Source organism: Hydra viridissima, unplaced genomic scaffold (assembly GCF_058129835.1).
Source record: "Hydra viridissima isolate aposymbiotic clone 2 unplaced genomic scaffold, HvirCarnegie_v1 scaffold_1, whole genome shotgun sequence".
Taxonomy (NCBI): Eukaryota; Metazoa; Cnidaria; class Hydrozoa; order Anthoathecata; family Hydridae; genus Hydra; species Hydra viridissima.
In genome coordinates, this window is record NW_028324300.1 from 10,626,446 (window position 1) to 10,649,099 (window position 22,654).

The 22,654-nt window shown below is 27.9% G+C and overlaps 4 protein-coding genes across 7 annotated transcripts in view; 1 reads left to right on the top strand and 3 right to left on the bottom strand.

Moving 5' to 3' along the window:
* Positions 1 to 6,191, bottom strand: part of LOC145188308 (long-chain-fatty-acid--CoA ligase ACSBG2-like) — a 37,294-nt gene extending 31,103 nt beyond the window's left edge. Inside the window, exons 1-4 of one of the 4 annotated variants that reach the window (XM_090081237.1) lie at positions 6,091 to 6,191; positions 2,662 to 3,088; positions 1,838 to 1,926; positions 110 to 230 (exon numbers count right to left, since the gene is read on the bottom strand). In XM_090081237.1, the coding sequence (XP_089937363.1) occupies positions 110 to 230; positions 1,838 to 1,926; positions 2,662 to 3,066 (615 nt within the window). In that variant the 5' untranslated portion in view covers positions 3,067 to 3,088; positions 6,091 to 6,191. Of the gene's footprint in view, positions 1 to 109; positions 231 to 1,837; positions 1,927 to 2,661; positions 3,089 to 5,107; positions 5,165 to 5,226; positions 5,458 to 5,741; positions 5,881 to 6,090 lie in introns of those variants that run through there. The other 3 variants (XM_090081254.1, XM_090081242.1, XM_090081246.1) reach the window with 3 other exon arrangements.
* A 6,568-nt stretch (positions 6,192 to 12,759) lies between these two features.
* LOC145188309 (cytochrome b-c1 complex subunit 7-like) lies at positions 12,760 to 15,317 on the bottom strand. Its single transcript, XM_090096413.1, has 3 exons — positions 15,162 to 15,317; positions 13,101 to 13,270; positions 12,760 to 12,879 (listed from the first exon to the last, which is right to left on the bottom strand). Exons 1-3 carry the CDS (start codon positions 15,256 to 15,258, stop codon positions 12,802 to 12,804), a joined length of 345 nt encoding a protein of 114 aa, XP_089952539.1. The 5' UTR covers positions 15,259 to 15,317; the 3' UTR covers positions 12,760 to 12,801.
* On the top strand, positions 15,298 to 18,375 carry LOC149893309 (E3 ubiquitin-protein ligase RNF220-like). Its single transcript, XM_090096405.1, has 3 exons — positions 15,298 to 15,630; positions 15,825 to 16,593; positions 17,442 to 18,375. The coding sequence occupies exons 2-3, from the start codon at positions 15,839 to 15,841 to the stop codon at positions 17,839 to 17,841; spliced, it is 1,155 nt and encodes a 384-aa protein (XP_089952531.1). The 5' UTR covers positions 15,298 to 15,630; positions 15,825 to 15,838; the 3' UTR covers positions 17,842 to 18,375.
* A 1,933-nt stretch (positions 18,376 to 20,308) lies between these two features.
* LOC145188081 (uncharacterized) lies at positions 20,309 to 21,339 on the bottom strand. Its single transcript, XM_080064641.2, has 3 exons — positions 21,204 to 21,339; positions 20,865 to 21,107; positions 20,309 to 20,582 (listed from the first exon to the last, which is right to left on the bottom strand). Exons 1-3 carry the CDS (start codon positions 21,230 to 21,232, stop codon positions 20,375 to 20,377), a joined length of 480 nt encoding a protein of 159 aa, XP_079920767.2. The 5' UTR covers positions 21,233 to 21,339; the 3' UTR covers positions 20,309 to 20,374.
* Between the last annotated feature and the right edge of the window lie 1,315 nt (positions 21,340 to 22,654).

The window sequence follows — 22,654 nt, forward strand, 5'->3', positions numbered from 1 at the left end:
ATTTATTTTCAAACAGTCAACTGATGGTTAATCAATTGACTGTTTTAAAACAGACGAACTATTGATTAGATCAACACTCTTAAGCTTATGTTAAAAATAAAGTAGAAACCTGTAATATTTTCTGAAGTTGGAAATTGTTTTCAACAACAAGAATATTGCAGCAAGAATCTTCACAAACAAAGCGACACATATCTGAATTGTTTGTAGTGTATATACCAACTGCCAAGCCCCTATTTTTAATAAAAAGCAGAAAAAAGTTAGATTTCTTATACTATATATAAATTGTATCTTAGCTACTACTCCACATTAAAAAAAAAATCTACAAAAACAATAAAATTTTGTTAAATTATTTCATAGTTAAAAAATCTATTTAGGAGATTATTACTTCTTTACCTTCTAAGTAAAGTTAATCTGAAGTAAATTTGAAATAAAGTTTTCAGGGTATTCATACTGAATGATTTTTGCAGGTTTTTTTTAACTGTCAACTTATTTGAAAATTATTTAATTTAAATTGCAGATCATATTGTCAATCCAGATCAAAGTTTCTTGAAAGCTTTAAGTTTTATCAGAGTTTCTTACTTTGTGCTGACCACTAATTATAAAAATTTTTTTTTTAAGTTCAGAAAAAAAAATAAAATTTTGAAAAAGTTGTAATAATCTATAATTAAAATTTTATGGCACAAAATCATTTCTTTTGCTATAAGCAATTTAAATGAATTAACTATTGATAATATGCAATAGTGCATATATATAGTGCCTTTTTTCAAGGAACTTTGCTCTGTTTCTTGGAGTGCTTGAAGAAATCTTATACAACTCCATAATTGACATCTGTAATAAATTGTATATTTCCTAAACAATAATCTTGACAATTGGGACAGCATAATTTTTTTTTTTACAAAAGAATGTTTAAAAATTTGCTGTAAAAAATCTTTTTCTTTCTTAAAGATAAAAACCATTCTCTCATAAGACAATAATTATTAGCGTCAATTGTGTTAGTTTAAACACTTGATTGAATTCCATTATATTCCACCTTGCTAATAATTGTGCGAGTCAAGATGAAAAGAAAAGTTACTGTTTGATTGTGAAATTAAAAATTCAATCTCTAAACTATATAAACCTGAATCGTGTTAACTAAATTCTTATTTTTACAGCAAAGATAAGCTTAATTTTTTTTAGATAATTACTAGAAAAGATGTTAGTTTAATGCTTTTACTGATGCAAAGCTGCACAACGTTAAGATATTATGTTCAGTTTTTAAATTGGCTTTAGCTTTAATTTTTAATGCCTAATTTATATTTTGATTGAACTTTCAGAATATCATAATTGTATATGAAAAAGTGTCATTAATTATTGCAGGTTATAAATGTTTATTGAATTTCCGATATATATTCGGATAAATTTTCTTCACAAATTTAAGTTTCACTATCCTGGAGCTGCAGCTACATTGGACTGCACGCACATTTGAGTCTAAAAACCAAACTAGTAAAGTATTACTGATATTTACATAAATTGAAAAAGTATACATTAATAAATGTGCGATTCAAACTTTCACCAGTTTTGACACAAGTAATCCTGGATCATGATCAAAAAAGTTTTTGAAATTCTAACCAATCTCAAGTTATTTACAAGCTCCTACTTATGTAAAAGGAAGTGATTATATGTACACTTATCTGGATTGGGTAAGATTCTCTGTCAATAAAAGGAACTGAAAATTTAATGTTTCATCAATTTTTACTTTCAGTGATTAGAGATTTAAGTGATTAAATAAACATAAAAAAATAAATATAAAAAAACAAACAAATAAATAAACATAAAAAAGTTAAAAGTAAATAAGAACCCTGCAAATATTGCTCCAACATCAGCAAACAGCCACTCGGGTGAATTAAAACCAAGTATACCAACTCCATTATAAGGCTCAAGACCAAGCTATAACATAAAAGTTGACAACAAATAAAATAGTAATGCGTCATGTAAAAATCATCACTTTTATCATCATTGCTATTACTATTAACTGATTGCTCCATAATCACACCACTTTATTTCAAAAATAAAAAAACATCATAAAGGTTTCTGTCTTCTGTTCTAATTTTTTTTTTAAATGCTTTTTTTTTTTTTTTTTTTTTTTGTAATTGCTGTATTACTATTTCCAACATGTCAGCAGATAACTATGGTGGAATTGTCATATAATGTCATAAAATAAATATGATGGTAATGATGGTAACTAAGGCAGTATCAATAAAAAATCAGTATTTGTTAGCATTAACATAAATTCAGCTAAAACTACTTTTTTTTTTAAATATATATTTTGTATGTATGTTTTGTGTATATATTTTGTTTATATTTTCAAATAAAATGATGTCATAAATAACTATGGTGGTAATAACTAAGGCATCAATCCAATAAATTTAATACTTTGAAATTGAAAATTGCACAACTAGACTTGTGTAATAATGAAAATTTATGTAATGTGTTAATACATAACTAATTCCATTTATTCTATAACTATTTGGAAGCCAGAATTTTTATGTGCAGTAGAAACTATATTGCTTAACAACAATTAGAGTTCACCATGCAAATTACATAATTAAACCCCAACTGATTGAAGCATTTTTATGCTTTAACAAAGATACAAAAACAAAGATATGTTATTCTTTATCTCACCTGAATGAATGCTTTGGCTGTTGTTCGTATTTCTTCATAATATTCTTTATATGTCCAGGTAATCCACTTTCCATCTCTCTCCACTTTTAAAGCAGGACGATTTGGAAACTTATTAACAGTACGTAAAAAATATTCTATAACAGATATTGGTGCCATATTAGTGAGAGAATCTTTTTCACCAGAGATACGTATTTTAACAGCACCATCACGTTTGCAAGTCCAGTATTCGTCAGCATCTGCAAGTTTACATGCTATACCTTTTGGCTCACACACTGTTTCATTTGAGGGAGTATTTTTAGCTTCTTTATTGATTACAAACCCATTGTTAGCATTTTCAGCATCATTTTTATCCTCTGGTTGATCTGAAATATCTATATCTCCAACATCAAAAGTGGAGTCGCCCATTTTATACTTTACTACTGTATAACTAAACCAAAAGGTATTTAAGTACCAGATAAAAGTTAAAAAGTTTAAAGTCTCAATTTAAAAATTAAAAATACTGATATCAAAAGCTTTTTTTAAAAAATTTCATTTAATGAAAATTTTATGAGTAAAATATGAAAATGGACCTGAATATAAAAAACTTAAGAAAAAGAACCTTTATCAACTTACCATTGATTCTAGTAACAGGTCATTACTAATTAATCATACTAAATTTTTCAAATCATGTTTTGAAATGGTACCTCTCTTTATGAATGGCTTGTACAGCCTGAAAACTTTGTATTAAATATTAAAAGTAGAAAAAATAAGTTTGATTTTGGTGGTAAATTGGCAACTTAATTCAGTTGCAGTCACGCTCACATCGTTTAAACTAATCTACAAAGGACTGGTATAAATTATTACAAAAATTGAGTCAATTGGAAAATTCAAGGTCCAATTTTTTTTTTTACTAAAAAAATGCCAATGCTGGTGTTTGGTTTAGTTATATTACCACTGAAAAAGGTTGGGAAGAACTCTGTACAAGCTTTGATTAGTAGTGTTTACAAAATTTTTGATGCTGTTCATAAATAAGGTGAAGCTGTTTTGTCACCATCTGCTTGAGTTACAAGCTGCTGCATCATGTGCTTATTACAAAATTTAAATTTCTTTATTGGATTAGAAATGACTACTTTAGTATATTCTAATTAATTAGCAATCACCTGTTAGTAATTAAAATATATTTACCCAAAGATTAAATGCATACGCGCATACATACAATTTTTAAAAATAAATGGTTTTCTTGAAGCAGAAACAAAGTAAGAAAGTTAATGGCTAATCAGAAAGTGAAAAGCAAAGGTCAAGTTCCAATCAAAAAAAACTATTCTCCCTTCAAAAAGATGAAAACTGCTTACTGAATCAGCTTCACCATCAAAATCTTACAATCAAACTTTTTATCACTAAATGCAGCAGACTTTCAATTAAATCAATCTAACAAATTTTAAACTGTAAAACCATAAACAAATCGTTTAAATAACTTTTAAATAGCCAAAAGGTTTAATAAACTCATATTTCTTAAAGCTCAGTTTCAGTTCAAAAACTCTTGAAGTTGTACCTAGTATTACTGAGACTAAGCAGCAAATATAAAGATAGAACAAAAACCAGCCAGAAAATACAACAAATGCAAAGCTGCAACTAGCTTGATTACATCTACAAGAGTATCAACAAATAAAGCTGCTAAAGTATATAAACAATGGTCACATGATGCTAAGGAGCAAAATAAGCATCAGGTAGTGGTTCTTTAAAATAAGAAAATCAAAGTAAAATTGGATGCACTGCAATTGAAAGATAGTAACAGTTCTTGATGAATACAACTTATGGAATGCAAGAAAGATGATCTTTGCTGTTACAACTAACACTTTAATAACTTTCAGTATCATATTCTGGACCAGAATTTCTGTCTGATGAAGGATGAATTACAAGTTGATGAAGTACTAGTAGCAATAGAATGCTTCCACACACGTGATAAACACTCTTTATCATTAAAGCTTAATTGGCCTAATAGACAGTCCAAGTTTACAATGAAGGCAATTAACATCATTCAAGTAGAAAAAACATCATGTATTCATTATTCAGGCAGTAGGTATCGATGGAATAATGAATCAAAACATTATGCATTCATTATTCAGGCAGTAGGTATCGATGGAATAAACTTAACGAGCTAAAACTTTATTCAAATAAGCTAGGGCATAAATATCTGTTAAAGTATGTTTAAGCTTTACTTGTAGAATCAAAGTAAAACAATTAGAGATAATATTAAGATTGCCAGGTAATACTCTTGAATACGTATTCATATAGTTTAACTTTTAAGTGTATTCTGTTTTTTACCTCAGCATTTGAACGGACAAATCTGTCAATTCAAACGCATAATATATTTACAAGATTTGACGCGTGGTAAACAACTTGGTTAAATTATTTTATTCAACAGTTTGCTTTCTCCAAAAATATTTTTAACATCATAGCTATTTACCTTCATTGATATAATATTTTGAGTACGCCGCGTCAAACTAAAAACGCATATCTTAATGAACCACGCCCGATATTAGTTTATATTGTAATAATTAAAAAGAAGCATGTTTTGCTGCTTACCATCAATGAATGTTTAATCCAAGAAAATCCAAGGACAGCCGTGATTCGTTAATAATAAAACTTAATCGGTAGAACCACGTGCTCGACGTTCTTAACCGAGATTTAAAATAGTAACTTGAAAACTTTTAAGTCTCTTGGTGTTCATTAATAAAAATTTTTATTGGTTAAAAAAAAACTCCTTTTTGTTGAGAAACTGCCTACTGGTTCGTTCTCTGCTTGATTAGAAAGGATAGATTTATCTTTTAAAAAAATCATTGAAATAAAATAAAATAATATTTATTATTAATTTATATTAATTTAATCAATATTTTATTATTCAAACTATTTAAAGGTTTTAGTATTAAAAAAAAAAAAAAAAAAAAAAGAATATCACTTTAATATTTCACTTCAATAGGAAATGTATTTTCTGTTAAAACAATTTCCTTATAAAATATTAGGAACTGTTCAGCAAAGAACTGTAGCAGAAATTATCCAAGAAATGATGATAAAACGTTTTAAAATAGTCAGTATTATACCTTTCTTGATAATTGCAAATGCAATCTTTTTAACGATAGATTTAGTATTTAAACTAAAGCGTCATTGACCATCCAAGAATTTAGCAACTGCTTTGTTCATGTTCTCCACTTTAAACGATTGAGATCATTAAATGAAGACAAAACTTGGGTTTTGTCAACCGGGGTATATAAACGCGCGCATTAATGAACTCTAATTTATAATTATATAAATTGAAAACAATTTATATAGTTATAAATGAAAATCAAAAAGGCAAATATATTTAAAAACCTTTAAAAAAAATGTCTATTCAGAAATAGAAAACTATTTTCGTTTACATCTATTTTAACATATTTTTATTACAAAACTCACCTCGGTTGTCTGTTTGTATTATTACTTTGTTCAATGAAACAAACACATATTAATACCTTTCAAAACTAATAAGTAAAAAAAAAAAAAAAAAATGTTTCAATCATCAATAATAGTCAATATTTTTCTTAAAAATATGAGCTGTGTTAAATGACATTAATATGTAAACTTCAGACCAGACCGTTCGGGCTTTTAAGTAAATGTGTCGGTTTTATTGGAATTGAAATTATTGCGCCAATATAATAGGTTGAATTAGTTTATCAAAGTGAACTCATATTGAAGTTTAACAAAATTTTTATAGGAATATATAAAAACCTTGTTAGCTGCTGCTTTTTTTTAATTAGAAACTTGAGTCAAAATGTTGTAAAAAGTTTATCGTCGAAAATAATAGTATTATTTCAATCTATTTTGAAGGAAAAAAAATCTATTTTAAAGACCGACATCCGCTGCGAACTAGATTTTAATAGTAGAGTTCATTGAAAGAACTTCCAGTTTCAATTTTTAATAAACAATGTTTTTTACCAAGCAAACAGTTTTTTGTTTTCGTTTAACGTTACTTTTTTTCTTACAGCAATTTATGTAGTGTTAGAAAGGGTAATATGAAAATGCATTTTTTTTCGATTATATTGGACCTCATGAGGTAAAGTATAAATAGATAAGGAAATAAAGTTTTGCAGCTGCTCAACGATGCAAATTTTAACCAAAAAAAAAAATTTTTAATTCCCAAAATTGTTTAAAAAGTTCAGTTTTACTTATTGAGAAAAGGGTTGGTTAATACGGAATACCTCCAGCATGTGTGTAATATATAGAATACTTTCTAGCAATTACACATACAAAATAATATGGTCTTTACCGAAATAATTTACTAACATAATAACTTTTTTTTAACAATGGTCACACTGAAGACACTAAAAAAGTTAATGTCCTTACCTACTTATTTTTGCAGACGAGAGAAATCACAAAAATTGTCATATCTGTTAAGTAAACATAAGTCGGAATACTCAAAGTTAAATGAGGTTGTGGGAAATGTAACTTTGATCTCAATTGGACAATGAATGATGCAAGTTAATTAAAAAACATTTAATTATTACTTGGTTTCTATTGCATATAATAATTTTCACTCACTGAATAGATTAATCGATTGATCAAATTTACCTGTTCGCATAGGAGCTCTGCAATTAATTTTGAAATTCGAAACATTTTAATATGAGCTTTTGGACCACCTTTTAAATTAAATTTAAGTTCATCACTTCTAACAGACAATTGGTTGTAAATGTAGCAGCCTATGATCACTCCTCAAGTAGTTATTTTACTAGTAAAAAGATAATCCAACAATTTATTTCAGGCTACTAAATATGTTCTTAAGTAAATAATATTCCCCGTGGGGAGTACTCATTTCGTAGGTTTATAATACTTTCCAATTGTTTATCAAACAATTATTTCCACTGAAATAAACTTTATTCAAACGATCTCTTCATTTATATGACAGCTAAGAAAGTATTTCTTAGTAAAGAATAGGGTAACCTTACAGAAGTATTTCATGGGAATTAAATGGTTAACCATTTACTGAGGTTTAATTGCTAAAACCATGGTAGTGTAATCTAAGCCATGCAGCAACATGTGCCTAGTTAATTGACAAATAATGTACAAAATATGGATTTATGCATGTATGCATGAGGTCTTGTGCTTAAATGATTTAGCAGCTACAGCCATAAAACATTGATATTGATCACATGCAATAAATATGTTAGTTTCTGCTATGTAATGTGCATTTCTTTGAGATGCATGTATGTATCTACTTATAAAATATTGTAAGAAAAGTTGTATTGTACCTATAAATTTGCTCAAAGCTGTATATAGTTAATTTTAACTGGTATCACTGAACTTTTTTTTTTAAATTAGCTGCAATTGATTGACGGTTTTTTTAAACAAATATAATACAACTGAAATAATCTATATTCATATAAAATGGATTTTTTTTATATATTATGATATAAATATTTTTTATATACTATAAAAATCTATATTCATATAATATAAATTTTTACTACATTCTATATTATAAATATTTTCTATATACTATAAAAATCTATATTCATATAATGTAGATTTTATATAAGCCTATATTCATATAATATAGACTTCTTCCAATTTTTTGTATTTTTTCTAAGTAAAATTTGAATCATTATTAAAGCATATAAACAAAGGTTTTATCCTTTATTTTATTAGTAAAACATTAACATAATCACAATGACGTAATGATTGCATATATACATATATATATATATATATATATATATATATATATATATATATATATATATATATATATATATATATATATATATATATATATATATATATATATATATATATATATATTCTTTCGAGATTTACTATACGATGTGTATTATACATGTATTTATTGATCTGATTCCACAAAAGCGTTTTTAAAAGTAAAGAAAGCTCAAAGAAATTTAATTTGTATGTTGAGCCATAAAACTCATGCGTTATAGGTTTGCATAGTGTTTATATGCTAATTAAAATAACATGGGGTTTCAATTAACAAAAGTAGTGATGCTTTGCGATATAGCTAATTTCTCTTTAATGGTAATAAATATAATAATAGTAATAATAATAATAATAATAATAATAATAATAATAATAATAATAATAATAATAATAATAATAATACTAATAATAATAATAATAATAATAATAATAATAATAATAATAATAATAATAATAATGATAATAATAATAATAATAATAATAATAATAATAATAATAATAATAATAATAATAATAATAATAATAATAATAATGATAATAATAATAAATAATGATAATAATAATAATAATAATAATAATAATAATAATAATAATAAAAATAATAATAATAATAATTAATAGTAATAATAATAATAATAATAATAATAATAATAATAATAATAATAATAATAATAACAATAATAATAATAATAATAATAATAATAATAATAATAATAATAATAATAATAATAATAATAGTAATAATGATAATAATAATAATGGTAATAATAATAATAATAATGGTAATAATAGTAACAAATATAAGCCTTTGGAACAAAATTCTTAATGTTTGTGCATTCCATTAAGACCAAAGTATTAAAATTTCATAATTAGTAAAAACATAAGATAAAACTATCTACGCGTGACTGCAACAGCTGTCCTGATAAATTTTCAAATTTAGAGAATAGTTTTACTGAGTATTCCTTTAAACTCTTTAATATCTCAAGTAAAAGTTTTGAAAAGGGCATTAGAGCTGACATAATGCGAAATGACAAAACCAACCAAAAAAAACATATTCTTTCTTTATCAAAGATCTAAAAGAAAATAAGGTATTGATTCAGCTGAAAATGAAGATTATACTAACTGGAAAGGATAAAGAGCAAAAGAAAGAGAAGAACATTTACACAAACTAAAAGAAAGTGAAAAATAAAAGCTAAATGATATGATTGAGATTCATGAACTCGAAAATTTTATTTTGAAATGATGAAGAACAACAAATAATCACTTATGAGCCTGAATATGAAAATGAGAGTACCAATGAAGAGAAATTTAAGAACAAAAGATCGAATAATTTTTTAAGGTCTTATTTACAAAGATTTAATAAATTTTTTTGCAAAGATCAGTTCATTTCGAATCTAAACACAATAGCTACCAATACAGGTTGACATAATGAAGTTTAGATTATATCTGTTACTTCGAAGGTTCCAATACACTATGGATTATGTGTGGAGACATATTAGGTACATGTATCAAACTATATGGCTGCGTTCACAGAAGAAAAAACAAAGGACTAAAGAAAAAAACCTTATGTCAAGCTTAAAAAGAGATTCCCTACTACCTTTAAAGAAGTAAATAAGAGAGAAAGCTTGTCTAAATTTGATTGAAAGAGCCGAAAGTTCGCAGTTGGCTTCTTGGTTGTAAAAGCTTTCTTTTTATTTTTGTACTAAAGGTAAAAAAACCTCCACAAGACGATTATGCAATTGTTTGTAAACTAAGTGTTTTTTTTTGAGAGCACATGTCTAAATTTAGATTTCATCAGCTAGGCGCCTTCCACAAGGCCAGGTATATAGCTGATACTATTAATATCCTTACCTACAAGACTCAAGACAGACAAAGGATAATGATGTAAAGATTAATGTGGGAAGTTCTTTTGTTGACAAATGTAATGTTCACTCGCTTTAAAAAGTTCCTTGGTGTCAAGGTCCCAGCTATTGATGTTTTGGCAATCAAAACCTTATACGCTATAACAGAGATTGACATTAACATGAATTAAGCTTTAATTCAGAGTTTAAGATGGCACATATAGTGATTGACTCGGAGATAAAGATGTACAGTACTGTGAATAAGTTTTAGCCCACTTATTAAAACTCATGTTTTTTTAACATACTTTGAATAGTATGTTTTGAACATTTTTTTATATAAAATAATGTCTAACTTCAAACAATACTAAACACTATTTTAACAAACAAAAGCAATATTTATCAAAATTTTAAATAAATTTTTGTATTTAGATATCTAACGCGTTTATTTTTATTATATGTTGGTCTGAACCCAATTCATATCAGCTCGTTTGTTTTTAGTTTGCTCTTGCTTTTTTGTTTATTTATTGCTGTGAAGGCTTCATATTAGATGATAGTACAGTTTACAAAGATATTTCATAGATACTTAATATTATTTAACATGTGTTTCATATTATTTTTTGTTTTTCTAAGAGCAAAACTTATTCTAATTTAAGTTTTTTTTTCTTTTGTATTATTATGTTTATTGTTATTAAAGTACTAAAATGGGTAAAATTCCACTACTTGAATGAAAAAAAATTATCGCCCTTCATGAAGAAGGTTATTTTCAACAACGAATTGTCCAAAAAACAAAATATTCAAGGACAGCCATTAGAGAAATTTAAAAAAATTTAAAAACACGGGATCTCTTGATGATAAACCCGAAGTGGAAGACCTCCAAAGCTTATTAAACATAATATAAAGTATTTAAATAATTTGTCTCTGCGAAATCGGAAAAATACCTCTAATGAACTAACCCAAGACATTAGGCTGCTACTGGGACAAATGTTTCCTCATCTTGCATTCGACGACATTTGTTAAATGTTGGGTTAGGAGGGTGTGTTGCAGTTCGAAAGTCTTTACTACGTTGTGGCAAGAAAGAAAGAAGACTTAAATATGCAAAACAGCATAATAATTGGACGCAAGAAATTTTAAACCATTTACTTTACACAGATGAATCAAAATTTGAATTGTTCGGTAGTAGTAGACGACAATATGTAAGAAGAAGGGTTGGAGAGATTTATCTCCCTGATTGTCTACATCCAACAATCAAGCATTGTGGAAGTTCTGTTTTAGTTTGGGGTTGTATTTCATCATCTGGAGTAGGTGATTTAATCAGAATTGATGGAAAGGTGACAGGAGAATAACATATAGAAATTTTAAGACATCATGCATTACCATCTGGAATGTGACTTATTGGTAATAATTTCATTCTGTAGCAAGACAATGATCCCGAACATTGTTCCCGAGTGACCAAAAAATATTTACAGGACATGTGTGAGGAGGGAGTTCTCGAAGTAATGAACTAGCCTCCTCAAAGTCCAGATTTGAACATTATTGAACATGTTTGGGATTATTTGGATAAAAAAAGGCTGACTTTAACTCCAAAAATGTCGACGAATGTTTCCAAATACTAAAAAGAGAATGGGCCAATATTCCACAAAAATTCACTACAAATTTATATGAATCAATTCCCAGGAGATTCGCTTCTGTGATCAATTCAAAAGGCGGACATACGAAGTATTAATTGTTTTTTTCTTTTGTATCATATTTTATTAAATTATTTCTAGATATCTTTGTTTGTTACATGTGTCTATAAACCTGATTTTTTTTTACTTCATAGGTCCTTCATATCTTTACGATAAAATCAAAATTAATTATAAAATTATGGTGGGCTAAAACTTATTCACAGTACTGTATATATTGAAGATTTTTTTTTTTTTTTTGGCAAATATTACTCGAATACGACGTTGCTGAAATGTTTTAGATGAAAAAACCAATAAAGTATTTATTTCTAAAAACGTAGAACTAATAGAGCTAGCCAATGAAAACAGTTACTTGATTTTAAGACTTAAATTCATCACTAAACCAGACATTAAAAGTTGGGAGAGAGATAAAAATTTAGCTCCTAATAATCAGTTAAAACATTTCACAAAGTTATTTAGAAACATTTTTTGCTAAATGATGGAGCTGAGCGCAACATAAAACTGATCCAAGATTTTGTAAGTTCAATCATCTATAAAATAGTTTTGAAAATAATCCAGTTGTCTCGCGCAAAAATCGAAAAGTTCTTCCTAAATTTATTATTGAAAAAAAAAAAAAACTTTCAACAAATATTGAGTTTCAGTTTAAAACAGTAAAATTTTTTTATTGTCATAAAATATTTGTTTTAACGGCGGCGAAGTTACGATGTAAAAAAGGGATAAAGTTACAGATTAAAACAAATTATTTGTTTTGAGTATGTGAAGTTATGATTTAAAAACTGCAACCATTTTAGATGATCTTTCAAATATGAACAGATTTGAAAAACTAAATTTTTTTTCAAAGGAATTCAAAAGATCAATCAAAAGACAAATGAAATCTTTGCAACTGCTAACTAACATTTCTATATTCGATCCAAACTCTCTTGTTCCTTGCGTTCAGCTTTAACAGCCTCAACAAGTGGACTCAGATAAAACACGTCCTAAATTAAATAATTACATGTTTATAAACACTTAAATCTTATAAATATAATTTTAAAGAAAGGTGAAAGAGATTCGTACCACTAACACTAACAACTGATGATGATAGTTAACAAGTACATAATGTAATGTAGAAAACTGTGACAGGATTAAGTAAACGTTAAAAAGACATTTTTAAAAAATGCTGTAATAACTATAGTTCAATTTTTTATTTTGTTTTAACCTCATCAGGCTTGGTCCATTGATCTTTGGGTAATATTTGATGCTTCAAACTAAGATCATGAGCTCTCTTAAGTCTAAAGGCACGCAAGTTATATTCCTCTTCTGATAGCCTAGTTACAGCATTTTTTACATCTTGATCATCTTCTGCTAAAAGATCATCAAGTCTTAATCCTAAAAAAAAAAAAAAAAAGATTTAAATCCAGGTATCTTATTTAAAAGGGTTAACATTACTTATACAAATAATATCTGCTCAAACTAAATTTTTAAACCCTTAGAAATGAATGCTATATAGATATACCATAGCATTATTTTAGGGTCAGAACAGTAACACCATAGAGCAGAAAATGCAGTGCTCTGTGCAAAACATACAGTTATGAGTATTTTCAAATTATTTATTACTATACAGTGACGAACTTGGTTTGCTGACTTTCACTATCAAGTTAAACTTATTTTTTATGATTAGTAGGAAATTTGTTGTTTACTTGTTACCTCCAATTTTACATTTTTTTTTTTAAATTGTAGGTGACTTGCTCCTAATTAAATTTAAAACTGCTTAAGTAAAAGATACTGATTACACACAAACAAAAAAGTGAAAAGAAATTTATATGATGCTAACATTTTGGAAGACATCTGAGTTAAAAAACCATTAGTTATGAAAAAAGAACTGGATGAGTTGAGAAAAATTTGGATGTAAAGTGTGGAGTGATCAATGTAACTATAACTTGTGCCTTTGTTAAATATTGACCTGATTGTGCAAACAAGTTGAAAAATCACGTCTTTAGTAAAGCATAGATAAAAATACTATACAACAGATGTATTATTGCAGGATAAAGTCATTAAAATTTTAATTTTTTAATGAATCATATTAATAGCATTAGCTTGAATCATAGATAAATTTGCATACTTCAGATATGACAATTTGTGCTACTGGAACTCATTAGAAAAAAGATCATTTTAATCATTTGAAAATAAAGTTCAACCATTTTAAAAGTTGTTTGACGTGTGCACTTACAAATGCTTAAGTGCAAAATTATCTGACAGAAATCAGTGTGGGTTTAAATTTTCATGCAAAATACCAGCAGTGGAATAGAATTCTTGGGTTGATCAAAACACAAGTAGAAAATGCATTATTGGCAAAGTTGACATTGGCTACAACATCTAAGCTTGTAAGGAAAGAAGAAAGGAAATAAACTAAACTTGAATTTTCACCAGAAATGGCTGATGAATATTACAATGATAATGAAAAAACAGAAGAAAAAGAACAAAAAAAAAGAAGAGGAAGAAGGAGAAGAAGAGAAGATCATAGGGGCATGTTAAACAGTGATGATGGTATATTCTTAAGTGACTAGTCAATTGATAATTCGCTTTCTCTACAAAATAGATACAAGTATCCAAGTATGGCTCTCAATAAATTCCAGATCAGTAACAGAGAGGCTTGTATAATTGTGAATACAGTATTGAAAGATCTAAGCTTCCTAAAATCAAAAAACAGTAATTGACCCTAGTAAAATAAAGAGATAAAGGAAGTTTTGGAGAAAACAAGAGATTAACTTACATAGTAATGAGATGAAGAAACTGAGATGTGTTGGGTTTGATAAAAAACAGATTATGGCTCTAATGTATTATAATAAGTATAAAAGTACAAGTATAAAAGCAATAATGTGATGGAACAAACAACAATAAGAACATTAGCATATTGAGAAAAATTAAAGAACTGCTGGAGAACCACCAGAATTACTGTTTTGGCAATTTCTATTTCCTTATGAAGTAGTGCAAGCACTTCACTAATCAATACATACATACATACATATAATTTCTTTTAAATTTACATATATATATATATATATATATATATATATATATATATATATATATATATATATATATATATATATATATATATAACTTAAACGATATTCAAAAGAAATAAAGAAAAGGGATAGAAGAAGCTTTATTTGAAAAACGATTATCTGCTGAGCTTGTTCCTTTTTCTCTTGTAGCAAATAATTTAGACTTTCTAATATCTAAAAACATTTAAGAATTACTCCAAAAAATTATATACCATATTTTTTGTAGCCTGATATATTTAAATACCAGCCTCGAAAGGCGTTGAAATATTTTTGAAAGGTGGATATATTGCCTACTCTGGCGGCGGCCATGTTGATAAGCTTCAACTGCTATCTTATGACGTCATTCTTAACTGTATTTTAAAGACGGTTTTTAGGTCGTCCTTAAAATACAGGATAAAATATAATCATAGTCCGAACCTGTCACTTTATTTTCCGCATTTGTCATGTTGCACACCTTTCATGTGTCAAATGTCTTAGCGTGTTACTGGCATATGAAAGTAAATCCTAAGAGAATATGAAAATGGCACCAGACAATCTTCTATATTTACTGATCATAGATGGCCTAAACACACGCTGTTACTTTTAAATTTTAGTTATGATTTAACTAAAGATCTAACAAGTTATTTTAAATGAGCATTGATTCATTTCAAAAAAGCTTAAAAGTATATGCTACTCGCTAAGGTCTGTATACAAACCTGTTTATAATTTTATTTTCATTCAGTGATTAACTGGATAATTAGTGATTAAAAGTAAATGATTAGAAATACATATACTGTACCTAGCTACTATGAATTATAGGATATATACTTTTAATGCCTATTATGTTAAATTAATGCTTATGTTTATATTTATTTCATAGCATATATTCTTTTTAGAAAAATATTCCAAAATGGAATCTATACGCAAAAGAAGAAAAGTATGTCATATCGACCATTCCCATAGTTATTTAACAAATCGAGCAGAAAGGAAAAAACCTAAAAGTTCCATACTTTGTCCTGTGTGTACTTTAACTATTCGTGGCAAGAAAGCTTTTGAAAGGCATTATGAGGAAGAGTTAAAAATGACAGCATTAGATCAAATAGGACCGAATGTTAGAAGTAAATCAAATATTAGGAGAAAAAGTTCTTCAGTTGAAGATGAAGAAAATTCATCAGAAATGAAGTTAGAAGAAAGAGAAGAAGCTTTAAAAAACATTAAAAGAAGAAAATACTGCAGATACTCAAACATGTATGTTATGTCACTCAGTAAAGAAAAGTGCTATGAAAAAAATAATTCAACAAATAAAATAAATAGAGATGCTACAAGAAATTTGAACAATTTTGATGAATCAAAAGATGAATTAATATCTTGTGTTGTATGTAACAGCTTTTTAAATCCATCAAATGATTCAACTTTGAAGCATTTATCAAGATGTTTATCACAAAAAGAACATGAATTTAGTATTTATGTAAGTAGTGAGGATGAAGAAGATGAAATAGTAGAAGAGTTCTCTTGGGCTGGACAAACATGGATTCGAACAGCACCATTGTTAGATAGTGAATTCTTACGAAGAGAAGGAAAATTGATGAGACTTGAAATGGAGGATGGAGATGAGGAATTGGATGTGGATGGGGACTCTCATGAAGACTCCTATGGACTAACACAGTATCCTTTTATACTTGTATACTTCAGTATTTGTTGATATACATTTATCCATTCCTAAATGTCAATATTTTTTAAATATAAAAGGTTGAAGATGTTTAATGCTTTAATAAAATCAAACTTTCAGTAGTATCCAAAAAAGACTAACTTCATAATTGAAATGTAAGAATTCTGAATCAACCTAAGGCCTTTCTTCATTAGATAATTTAATCGTCTGATGTTTGCTGGTCACCTTTAAGAATATTTTGAATAAGTCTTCTCATCCTTTGTTTTTCAAAATTTCTAATCAACTGTTTCCAGCTTTTCTTCTTATAGAGACTCACTGGTGCATTTTCTTTAAATTAGAATACCATCCTCAAAAAATTAGAATAATGTCCTCAAAGATAATCCAGATATTTGCAATAAAGCTTAAATCCATTACAAAAAAGGATCCTGAGGCACAGGTTTAATCAAAACCATTTTAGTAAACTTCTAAAAGAAAAGCAGTAGTAAAAAGTAGTGAGTTTATGACACAGCTCAAATGTTTCTGCTTTGTTTTTTTAATGTTCATTTGATTCCTTGTCCTAAAACCTATAATTAAACTGATTTTTACTAAAACACTGAACAGCAACCAATGGCAAAATAACTATTAAAAATGAAGGAATTATGTCTAGAGAACCTATTTGATTCGTAACACCATAATTGACTTAAATATCAGAAAATGTTTTTGCCTGCAAAGCCTGTAAGTTCCTTTGCTTTAGTGGTGATTGGATAAACAATCGCCGTGACTACAATACCGATCACATCGGTAAATGTGTGTATATGTTTATGTATAATAATATGAAAGCCTTAACAAACGTTTTTAAAAAAAGGTTTTCTGAAGCAGACGTGGTTTCCTCGTTGAAAGTTGATAACGAGCAAAAAATTTTCTCTGCAGAAGTAGAAGATGAAAAATCTTATATAAACAGTCTTGATCAGGTGTCTGTGCATGAAGAAACTTTGAGTTTCGAGCAGTTAGAGAAAAATGCAAACGGAGTTTCTGAAAAACTTATAGAGTTGTTAAAAGCCGAAATTCGGAAAATGGGTCGACACTTAGACAATTCTTTAAAATGTTCAATATGTGTAGGCCCTTATAATAATCCATTGGTATCCACAAGTTGCTGGCATGTATGTTGCACTGATTGCTGGTTACGTTCTCTAGGCACAAAAAAATTGTGTCCTATATGTGGTAGCATAGTGTCTCCTGCACAACTAAGAAAAATATTTTTGTAAAATAAATTAGCTATCAAAATGTTTGCTTCTTAAGGTCCATTTGCCGTTTTATACAACTTTCATTTTATCAACAGAGTTACAGTTAACTCAGTACTCGGACTGGTTAACTGATGTTTTATACGCTCGGTGACTTTCCACTTACTGCGTTTATCGTATTTACAGGCTGTCAAGTTGTCATTTTTTTCATTTTTTATTGAACTTTTTTGTTATGTCATTTTTTTTTTCTTTTCAATTTTTTCAATTTTCAAAATTGAAATAATTGAAAAAAGGTTTTTAAACTTAATGAAATACTAATCAAGTTGACGTTTTATTGAGACGCTAACTATTTCTGCCTTGTTTTCAGTTATACAGTAAATTTGTTTTTATTATCATACTTAAGTTTCAGTATTACAATTTTATTGTTGCAAACCTTTTATATTCTGAATTCCGATATAGAATAATTGCTTCTTTTTTCTCGACTAAATTGTCTGGGTATTTATAGAATATTACACTATTTGCCAGTGGAAGTGGAAAAGGAAATACATATTTAGAGAATTTAGTTCTTTTAAATCGGAAATTAGCTTTCCACTTATTATAAGGACGATTTTTATTTTAAAAAAGCCATGTTTGGTGCATCACTACTAAGAATCAGGGTTTAAAGTTCGAATTAAATCAGGTCTGAAATTTAAATATTTCAAAATGGTCAATAGAACCAGTTAAGTTGAATCAACATTTAATCAAAATTTAAAGGCCAGTTGTCCCAAAAATTGAAACTGTTTTAGAAAATTAACTGATATAAGTTGATTCATCTGTGCAAAATGAATTTTAATCCGTGAAGTTATTTTCATTGTTTCCAAGAATTGCGTTATTTTCTTGAGCTCCTTGTTTTTGTATTGATGCCCAAAGAACCATTCTATGAAGAGGGTATATTTCTTTCGTCCTTTGTGAATCAACTTCCAGAAAAAAACTCAATAACTATCAGAAATAAAATAAACATGAGAAATATGCTTGATTTTACTGAAAGGTATTTACAAAACATGTTTCATTTAAAATTAATGTTTGATAAACTAAAAGTATTTCTGCTGTTATGAATAATTTATGATCTTGATCCAATGGGCAGATAAGTTACGGTTTTTGAATGCAAGCCCGCTCTAACATAGGTTACTTAGTCATCCTAGTTGTAGTAAATTTTATTCAATTGCCAGTTTTTCAACGAGCAATTGAATTGATAGTCTGTGGGAGCTCTGATCGGAGAATGTGTTGGATGTGGGAGCAGCTTCTTATGCCTATGCATAAACAAAATATTCTTGGATAGATATTGTTAATTTATACTTATTAAAGGTATTAGCCTGATATTTATCAGTTTTGATAATTACACAGGCCAGTGAGCAAATATGTTATGAGAACTTTTTAAACTAATCCATTTTATGTGTTTATGTGTTTCTGAGTGATGAAAAAGTATTTTGAATCAGTTTTCTTGTATCAACTACAGTTCTCTCAAAATACGACCAAAATTGTATTTAAAAATGGGCCAAATAAGAAATTAAAAAAAACTAAAAAAATTAACTGCTATTATGTTTTTAATTTTAGATTTTATTTAGCACACCATGTTTTTTAATTACGAATTCACTACATATAACAAAAAACTGTCAGGAAAGTTTTTATAACCACGGTTAGTTATACTTAAATAAAAAAGGTAAAAAGCAGAAAACGAGATTGTGCTAACAGAAAGAAAACAAACAGCTGTAAACGAAGAAGAATATCAAGAGGGGTAAAATAAAGAGATTAACAGAAGGTAGGATGGAGTGGGGCACGTTTAGCATGGAAGCAAGTTGGACAGCTAAAATCTTATAAACTATATATCTGGTAACAAAACTCCCGATGGAACAGAAATAGGAACTTGGTAAGGTAACAAATGGTCAATAATTAGTTTCAGGAGCAATCCAATTACCAAAAAAAACTATTTTTCACTTTCCTCTTGGAGTTGTTATAAAGCATCATAGTTTTAATATTTTATTCATTTATTGGATGTTCAATTTTATTTAGCAGTTTAGTCCAAAGTTTTGCCGCTTTTTCCATAACCTAACTTTTGTTTTACTAAGTCGAGGCTAGTATTAAAAAAAAACAGTTGAATTTGTCACTTTCAGATTAGACAAAATACTTTTGCAAAGTAAACATTTTAAGGACCATTATGTTTTTTCTAAATAAGGCATCAAAACTCAGGATAAATCCTACCAGTAATGTTGAAGCTTACTACTTAATCTTTTTCCTACCAGTAATTTTGAGGCTTAATACTTAATCTCGCTTGTACTCGTATATATGATAAGAACTCGCTTGGCCTAATTACTCTAAAACTCCCTTGTTTTTATTGCCTAAAACTCACTGCTCTAAAACTCGTTCTTATTGCTCTAAAATTCGCGGCACTTTATCCCTTTAGAATCGGTATAAAAATATACTAGTAATATCATTAATCATGAAAGAGAAAGAGTTTGAGAAGAATATGTAAATGCCAGTAATGATATACAATTAGAATATGCATCTAAAAAGCAAACTACTATATTTCAATAGACTCTAATTCTTGACTTTGAGTAAAGACTGAGTCATTTTCTTCCAGTGAATTATCTGTCTTAGTGTCAACTAAATCTTCCAGCTTAACATGAGCATTGCACATCGCTTTGCACCGATGTAGTTTGTATTCTTGCTCTTCTTTATCTGCAAGCAGGAAATTTCCTCGCCATTCTGAATCAATGTTCATTAATATACTAAAATAAAAAACAGGTCGATCATGAAAATGGTAATATTTTGTCTCACTTTTGTGTTTCAATTTTGATTAACACTTTATCCTACAATCACAGTTTTTAGAATCATAGTTTGTCGCAAAATATGACGATTAGAAAATTTCAGTCCGAGGAATTCTTCATAAATCAATTTGTCATAAACTATTTCATAAATTAATTGCTTTATAAATTGATTTAAATGATATTACTATAACTAGGTTACATATGATTTCTTATTTTTTGCAAATGAAAAGATAAATCTTATACTTATTTTTTGCTTGAGAGAGTTCGATGGGAATGCTTCGACTTCTTGTTCGGCTCTCTGGAAAATGAGGTAGGACGTGGTAACTATTCGTGTAGTCTAGCTTTACTGGTTTTGAACAGAAGTAGTTGGGTATGCTTTGCGTTTTGATTTGAGTAGATTCTCGAAAAAGTTGAACTTTTGTAGCGCATGGCAAACTTCCACGACGTAAATTTCGAGTTTGTCTTGACAAAAATTCCAATATCCCGCTTCGAAAAGTATAAAGAACACAGAATAAAAACGCGAATGAATCTTGCAAAGAAAAAGTCATTAAAATTAAAACTAATACTACTTTATTCTAATACCCTCTTGTTTCAGTTGCTTTACTTGCCATTATTTTAGCACACTTTTAAACTGAAAGTTTAGTGACGAGAAATTAGTTTGAATGTTGCTCATTCAAATTGATATTTGACGTCATTAAAACAATGGTAATTTACGGATCTGCATCTCAAAACATTATTTTGTATCGTTATGCTACTTTTTAACGATGCGATACAATATAAGATGTGACCATGAGACAAAATGGGCCTTGTAGTTTTCAATTGCAAAAGAGACTAAGCTAATATTATGATTTAAATAAGAAATGGCTAGACTAGATTCAGATTGCTTTAAAACGAGAGAATGATTTGCTTTAGGAATAAGATATATATCAAGCATATCTATTTTTCAGTTTATTTACTTCAAGTTATAAATTATTTCAGAAACCTTCGAATTTTATTATATAAAGTCATAATTTCAAAGTAGTTTGGTGGGAATGACATTTAACGGTTGTTATGAATAGTATCTCCGATAAGAGGTGAAATCGAGTCAATAATCAACACAAGTATTTGTTGTTTCGTTTAGAAATTCATATTATATTTTTTTTAACCTTCATAACTTATCACATATTCTATTATTTACATGTTCTAATCTTATTTCATTTTCAACCTCATTTAAGATAATTTCAAGAAGGTCTGTAATTTACACTTTGTTAAAAGTTAAAGTTCAACTAACTAAACATCACTAAACAACTGCTATCCTTCAATTCATCCTAGTTTCGTTTTTAAAATACGAGAAAAATTATCTGTAAAGTATCATTATTTCTCGTTTCGTATCGTAAGATGATGAAGTTTTTTAGGTCTCGTAATATCTCGTTTAATATTGTGTAGTATTGGTAAGCAAAGTTCTGAGACTCAACTTATTTCAAACAAGTTGCGTTGTATTATAACCAAATAACTTTACTGCAAAAAATTTTTATATAAGTTTTCTTGAATTTAATGTTGTTGTTGTTTTTTTGTTTTTTTTGGGGCGGGGGCGATGGGAGGGGGCGGGTGACAAACTTTTTACTGCAGCCCACTTTTTTTTAAAGTGAAATTTAAAAGATATTTTTTAAAATATATTATAATTAATGTAGTATATAATGTAACTGAAAAAAAAAAAACTATAAATATTTGGTCACAATTATAAGTATTCAACTAATTACCACAAATGTTCATCGTCTAAAAGAAAGGTGACAAATTCTAATCTTCTTGGATGCAATTTAGATGCCGTTTGCATCTAAATGCAAACAACATCTAAATTGCATCCGAGATGATCTAAATCAAAATTATAATCATAGTGGATGTGCACATTTAATGAAAAAATAAGCGAAACCATAAATTTAGTAAAATTTTGAAACCGGCCAATTTTTTCAAAAGGAGGGTGACAGCCACCCTACTCCCCCCCTCCCCCCTGGGATTGGCTATTTAGCAGAAGCAGAGTTGTTTAACCTGGTATT